We start from the raw sequence: 6,676 nt of genomic DNA on the forward strand, positions 1-6,676 counted from the left end.
CGCCAGGGCACGGCGGCCTGACAGTGGGGCAGTGGGCTGCAGAGGCCTGGCTCGGCCCAGGTCGCCCCGCTGGTGCCTCGTGGCGGCAGGACAGCCCAAGCTCCAGGGAAGGATCACCCGTACCCTCACTCTCCCCCAACCTCAGCCTCCACCTTCACCTGCAGCCGGCAGACCCCTGCCCTGGTCCCCTTTCCCAGCCCCATTGCCCACATCCGGGCCAGAGCTCTAGACTTTAGTATACAGGTAGCTAAGACAAAGGTTAGAAAAAGCCCAGAAGGCACTTTATTGGAGGTCTCTGCCCCCATTCACAGGAGGAGGGAGCCAGAAGCCCCGTCCCAAGGGTCCCAGCACCGCCCTGCTCCTCACTGGTCCACAGAGGGCCTAGAACAGTCAGTGTGGCCACCAGCACCTGGTGAGGGAGGGGCGGGAGGGGAACGTCTTAGAAAAAATAGATCTCTATGTACATATCTGTATTTATAGCACATAAATTACGGAGTGCTCTGACCCCCGCCCGCGGAGTCCAAGCACTGAGTGGGGAGGGGGAAGCCAGTCCAGAAAGAGGGGGCCCTCTCAGGGCCCAGGGCCCCCAGCCTTCTCAGCCCGCTCCGGCCTCTGTAGGAGGTGTCCGCCACTGGGGTCTGATCGGGTCTGACGCGGCCCAGACAGAAGGAGCCGCGAGCACAGCTACAGCCAGCACACAAGTGGCCTCAAACACCAGGCTTGTAATTCCAAGAGGAGAACAGAGAGCAGAGGCCACTTGCCCCAGATGTCAGGACGACGGCCGACAGGAGCCAGAGCCTCAGCTTCTCTCCACGGCGCAGGGCGCATACCCAGGCGTCCTGGTGGTCCCCTCCGGGGGCTGCAGCCTCACGTCCGAGCTTTGGTCGCAGGGCCGATCCGACCCTCAGTTCCTATGCCCGGCCACTTCCTCCTCCTTCCAGCCGCTGGAGTTTTTGCCGAACTTGTAGACAAGCCGCCGGCCGTCCACCCGCTCCAGGATCTCCCGTTTGTAGTAGTACCTGAGGGGAGAAGGGTGGTCAGAGGTGCCCAGGCAGGGGCCCGCCTGCCAGGAATCCTCAGGTGACCTGCCCTGCTGGGCTGCAGCCCGGCCGACCTGGGCCCGAGCCACTTCCTGCACGGAGGAGCCTCTGCTCCTTCGCCCTGCTCTGTCCTGAGCACCGGGCCATGCCCTGGCTTCTGTGTGGCTTTCGCCTCTGTCCTGGGCCTATCACGAAGCCACGTGATTTTAGGGTTGAGAAAACCTTAGCGATGGTCTGCGAGGAAACCAAGGTCCAGAGACAGGCAACTTAATGGCTTCAATGGTGTGGGCCTCGGCTACTGCCCTTTTTACCACCAAGGGCCTTTCTTAGGACAAGCCTTGCAGGCGACACAAAGAAATGCTGTCAGACCGAATTCAGCGTGTGCTGCGGGCCAGCCAGGCTCCCACAGAGTCCACGATGTGGCCAGACCCCGTGGTTCCTCGCTGCACGGGACTCACAGCCGCCGGAAGGGGGAGGTTCTGATGGTGCCGGCGCCGCGCTGCCCGGGACTCACAGCCGCCGGAAGGGGGAGGTTCTGATGGTGCCGGCGCCGCGCTGCCCGGGACTCACAGCCGCCGGAAGGGGGAGGTTGCGACGGTGCCGGCGCCGCGCCGCCCGCTCACCTCATGGCCCGGCTCAGCTTCTCGTAGGTCATGCTGCTGTTCTTCTTCTTCTGGCCCCAGAGCTGGGCCACGGCCTCTGAGCGCAGGAACTTGAAGACGCCCTCTTGCCGGTTCTCCCACTTCATGAGGCCCTCGTTGAGCTCCGGGTGGATGAGGATGTCGCGGATGAACTCCCACAGGTGGGTGCCTCTGGGGGCTGCAAGGCCAGGCTCCATCAGTCAGCGGCCCAGGCGACCCCTGACCCCCACGACCGCTGCCCATCCCGGCGCACAGCCTACTGGCGGCTGCCTCCCTCCTGGCCTCCCCCACGGGACAGCCGGGGAAGCTCCAGGAAGACCACGTCTTGCACGGCACAGAGGTTTAACTCGCTCAGGTACTGATCAAATGTCTGGCTGGGATACAAGAGCGGTTGAGACATGGGACCGCATTGAGGGTCTCACAGTTTCGAGGGGTCACGGTAAAAAAGCAGATACAGCAAAAGGTGGTGAGAGCTCAGCAGGTGCAGGACCACAGAGCTGGCACTGGCCTGGGACACAAGGGGACGGCTTCCTGGGAAGAATGACCCCAAGAAGCAAACAGGCCCAGTGCGTGTGGGAGGGGTGCATGTGCAGATGAGAAGGAGCTGCGGGGGCCCACCCGGTGGCTCTGGCGGCAGGAGCCCACGCAAGGGCCAAGGCCAGGGGGCAGGGACTTGGTGGGTGGAAGGGCTACCCCTGCATGGCCCTCGGTGGATGGGCCGTCCAGCGGCCGAGCCACTGTCCCTGCCTGAGCCTGCCCAGCACCCGCCAGCAAGTGTGTCCCTCAGGCAGGACGAGGGGTGGGCAGGAAGCCTGGACCTCAGCCCCACCCTTCCTGCAGCCCCCGTGGCTCCACCGCCACATGCACCATGAAGGACCAGCCAGGCCCTGCCACCGGGCAGTGACCACGCGCACCCTGGCCCCGTGCACAGGAACATGTAGAGGGCCCAGCTCAGGAGAGAGGACCCACCGGCCCCACCACGGCCCCCAGCCGTGCAGGGTCCCCCTCACCATGCACGGCCCCCCAGCCGTGCAGGGCCCCCTGACCGTGCAGGGCCCCCTCTCACCGTGCAGGGTCCCCCAGCCGTGCAGGGCCCCCCCTACCGTGCAGGGCCCCCTCTCACCCTGCTTGCTCTTCTTGCCCTCAAGACACTCCCGGGAGTCTTTACTCAGCTTTCGGGGCCGGCCCCGTTTCCGCTTCCCATGCTTAAGATCCCCCTTCTTGTAGTCGGGAAAGCCGTCTGTGGGGAGAGGTGGAAGGTCAGGAGAGGGAGGGATGGGGGCTGCTGGGGGACGACCCCCCTCCAGGAAAACCCTGAGGGGGTGGGGGCAGGGGGCCAGCCCCTGAGCACTGCCAGAGGAACACCCACGGGGACCAGGAGGTTCCCTCCGCTCACCCCCAGAGAAGAGCTTGCTGTCCAGGGCGTCCAGGTCCACGTCGCTTCCACCGGAGTCTGAGGCCTGGGGGCTCTGAGAAGCGCCAGTCCCTGGAGGGGCGGGCTAGAGTGAGCCCCTTCCGGTCCTCCCAGAAAGCCTGGGGTCTAGTGCGGGGCGCCAGTGCTCAGGGCATCTGGGGAGGGGAGGCTGTGGGCAGATGCCCGAGGGCTCACCTGCGGTGGAGACGTCAGAGCTGCCCGGGGAGGGGGCCCCCGTGCCGAAGCTGCCCGGGTAGAAGGGGCTGGCCTGTCTGCAGTCCTCAAGCATCTCCTGGGCAAAGGGGCTTCCCTGGTCTGGGGGGAGGTGAGAGTTCAGAGGGGGCCCTGACTCTCCCAGCTGGGGGTGTGGGGCAGAGAGGGGACGGGACAGGCTGGGGGTGTTGAGAGAAGGGGCTCTCACCCAAGGGGCCCTGGTCCCCCAGGGGTTCCAGAAGCGCCATGCTGTCCTTCTCCAGAAGCTCCATGATCCAGCTGAGCTCGTCGGGGAAGCTGGAAGCTGATGAGAAGGGGGTCAGAGCCTAGGGGTCTCCCCTCCCCTCCCTGGGGCTCTCTCCCTGGTGGTGCCCTCGGGCCAGTCCCCAAACCAGCCTCCCTAACTGAGGAGGGGGCGGGGAGGAGGCGGGCTCCCCTCCAGGACTCACTGAGGTCCCACAGCTGGGCGTAGAGCTGGTCCCCCAGGGGCCCGAAGACCAGGCGCAGCTCCTCAGGGGCGCAGCGGCAGAGCGCAGCCCCGTCCATGTCACAGCGCGAGAGGTCAATGGTGCTGGCGTCATACTTGTGCTTCTCCACTTGGTAGCTGATCCAGTCCAGGACCTGGGCCTTGGACCAGAGCTGGGGCTGCTCTCCCAACCAGCTGGCCTTCTCTGCAAGGGGCCGGCACAGTGACGGGTCAGCCCCCTTTTGGGGCCAGCTGGGGATTCCGGGGGTCCCGCCTAGACTCTCAGAGCACCCAGCCAGGAGCAGGGCGGGCGGTGGTGCTCACAACACCCCGGCCAGCACCCCCGCCAGGCGCAGCCCCCAAATCCTAACACCCCAGCTTCTTACAGCTCACCCCAGCCCTCCCCCTGCCCGATCCCCCACTTGTCCCAGGCTCTTAGGCGGATGTCTCCCCCTCCCCAAACGCCCAGCCCCTCCTGAGACCCACCTGTGCCCTCCAGGGGCACCTGCGGGCTGCTGAGCGCCAGCACCAGGTCATCGGCCCCGAAGGCGGCGGCAGGGGGAACAGAGGCCAGATTGGGGTCATCCGAGCTGTACATCGTACTGAAGTAGTTGCTAAAAACGTTGCTAATCTCACAGGTTGCAGCCATGAGGCTACCTGGGAAGGGAGGGCAAGGCCGGTGAGAGCCAGGGGACCAAGGGCGTGAAGGTCAACATCTCGTAGGACACCCTCTCCTCAAGACGGGCTCCAGGGTCTCAGAGCCCGGGGGACGGAGGGTGTGCTGGTGGGGCGGGGGGCACAAGGCCCCCCGCTGGGCTCCCTCCTCTGCCCTCCTGGGCCCACGAGTGGGACCTGCAGTCGTGGCCACTCTGTCCTTTGCAGGGACAGGCTCTCGGGCCCTCAGGACACCGCCCAGCCCTGCAACTCCTGCTTGGGCAGGCTCAGAACCAAGCTCCACCGGCCCCTCCCCAATCCCCCCGGGGCCAGGCGGGGGAATGTGATAGGCAGGGGTCCTACCTTGGCGGCCGAGGGTGTGGCAGGCGGGTTTAGGGGCAGCAGGCGGAGGAAATCCAGGGGGAAAGCTCCGCCAGGTAGCGCTGACACGCAGGCCGCGCTAAGTAGAAGCTCCGAGCTCCGCCCGCGCCCGGGCCTTTATAGGCACCCGCGGTAACCTGAGCTGGTGGCTCATTGGTCGAGGGGATTTCCTGGCCTTTAGACTGGGCTCCTGGCCCCAGGTGATTTGCATATTTTGTGCCACTTGGCCGGGATCCAGGCCGGCGGTGCTGGGAAATCAGGCCCGGCTGGTTTAATGATTGTCAGGGTCTGTCATCCCGCACCCTCTGGGGTTGGGCGCAGGGCAGTGGCCTGGGCGGGTGGCAGGTGGACGCTGGGTGGGCATCTACACTTTCGGCCACCCTTTGGCTCAGGAAATTCCTCTGGGGGGCCAAGCCAAGGATGGGCTGAAGCGGGGAGGGGCGGGGAATCTGGGTCAGAACTGGGTCAGGAAGGCTCTTGGCCCCCAAACGTCTGCGGGTCTGAGGACTAGGGGGCCTAGCAGGGAGGGAAGATACGGAGGTTTGGGGATCTTTCCCATGACGCCCGGGATTCAGGCTGGAAGGCTCTCCAGACACCAGGCAACGTTCACGGCCTGCCAGCCTTGCCCAGGGCCCCAGCGTCCCCAGCGTCCCCAGCCACAGGGCCACCGCTGGCACCCACTTAGTTGGCAACGTCTTGGCATCCTTTGCCTGCCGGACGCCATCCAAGCATCAGAGCCGCTGCAGCCCCCTCTGGAGGACCTGGCTCTGCTCCAAAGAACTTACCCGGCCCCTGGCAGAGCCCACTGCCTGGGGCTGCCGAGGGAGGGGCCGGACCCACGTGGACATGTTTACCCCTCTATCTATCTGGCCTCCATCTAATCGCCACGCACACGGCTCAGCGGCACCTACCTGCTGCCCTCTAGCGTCAGAGGCCCGGCTACCTGGGCTGGCTCAGCGCTCATCAGGGGCCAGGCCACGTTAGCAGGGCTCCGTCTAACCCTTGTGAGAATCCTCAGGATGCGTGGTGATCCCCATCTTACAGACGAGCAGGTGGCAGCTCGAGGGTTGAAGACTTGCCCAGGCCACGCGGAGCTAGTTAAGTGGGGCTGAGGTTTAAATCCCCCAACTGGCGCTCCTTCCAGAGGCCCTCACCCTCCCTGTGGGCAAGGCAACCCCTCCTACCCGGGTCTCCTCCACGATCTCAGCCCTAACCACAAGGGCCGTGTCCCGCAGACCAGAGAGACCTGCGTAGGGACGGCACAGGCTGGCGAGGGGGCACAGACGGGTCCTGGGGCCTCTTCCGTTTCCCATCCATGAAGACAAGGCCCTTTGGACTTACTGACCCCTCAGACCTTTATGCATCAAAGATGCAGCATCTGAGCATCTCTTTCCCCTCCTCCTTGGTTAATGCCAAGGTCCTGGGAGGCCCGGCCTCAAGGGAAAGGCCACGCCCCAGCCCCCCTTCCTTTAACCCTCTGTAGGACTAAGAGGTTTGTCTCAGGAATCTGCCTCTCGTCCGGGGTCTGACACTGCTGGGTGCCCCGCAGAGCAGAGGGCGTTAAGGTCCAGGGTCCCTCCCACGGGCCACGGTGGGGAGCCGAGCTCTGGGGCAGCAGCTCCCCAGCCCTTCAGGGGCCTCCCCCACAGCCCGAGGCACGCCCTCTACCCTGTCCCTCGCCCTGGAATGTGGGAGAACCAGCTCCAGCTCCAGACGGCTCACGTGCTCCCCGCCAGCCCTCCGAGAGCACCTGGCTGGGAGAGGGCTGTGGAGGGGGCGGGAGAGGCGCTGTCGCAGGCCCACCTGGCGGGACAGCGGGGGACACAGCTCAGGACGCCTGGCTGTGAAGCTGCACTCAGGCTCCGGC

At 65.5% G+C, this 6,676-nt stretch overlaps 1 protein-coding gene across 4 annotated transcripts; it reads right to left on the reverse strand.

The window, feature by feature from the left end:
* Positions 1-259: 259 nt before the first annotated feature.
* On the reverse strand, positions 260-6,205 carry ELF3 (E74 like ETS transcription factor 3). 4 transcript variants are annotated; one of them, XM_022562034.2, is made up of 9 exons: positions 4,792-5,967; positions 4,261-4,431; positions 3,758-3,979; positions 3,517-3,612; positions 3,291-3,410; positions 3,078-3,167; positions 2,805-2,921; positions 1,664-1,859; positions 260-1,019 (listed from the first exon to the last, which is right to left on the reverse strand). In XM_022562034.2, exons 2-9 carry the CDS (start codon positions 4,421-4,423, stop codon positions 905-907), a joined length of 1,119 nt encoding a protein of 372 aa, XP_022417742.1. In that variant the 5' UTR covers positions 4,424-4,431; positions 4,792-5,967; the 3' UTR covers positions 260-904. The 4 variants fall into 4 exon arrangements, with proteins under 4 accessions (XP_022417742.1, XP_089759960.1, XP_089759985.1 ...); XM_089903834.1 differs by lacking the exon at positions 3,291-3,410 and having other exon boundaries at positions 4,792-6,205; XM_089903859.1 differs by lacking the exon at positions 3,758-3,979 and having other exon boundaries at positions 4,792-6,203.
* Between the last annotated feature and the right edge of the window lie 471 nt (positions 6,206-6,676).

Source organism: Delphinapterus leucas, chromosome 1, assembly GCF_059928025.1.
Source record: "Delphinapterus leucas isolate spDelLeu-1000000601 "Yukka" chromosome 1, BTC_Dleu_Yukka2, whole genome shotgun sequence".
Lineage (NCBI taxonomy): Eukaryota > Metazoa > Chordata > Mammalia > Artiodactyla > Monodontidae > Delphinapterus > Delphinapterus leucas.

Coding starts and splice junctions, on each gene's coding strand:
- ELF3 (XM_022562034.2), bottom strand. CDS start 4,423: ATGGCTGCAACCTGTGAGATTAGCAACGTTTTTAGCAACTACTTCAGT. Junction 3,411..3,516: donor GGGGGACCAGGGCCCCTTGG/GTGAGAGCCCCT, acceptor ACCTCCCCCCAG/ACCAGGGAAGCCCCTTTGCC. Junction 2,922..3,077: donor CAGCAAGCTCTTCTCTGGGG/GTGAGCGGAGGG, acceptor CTCTCCCCACAG/ACGGCTTTCCCGACTACAAG.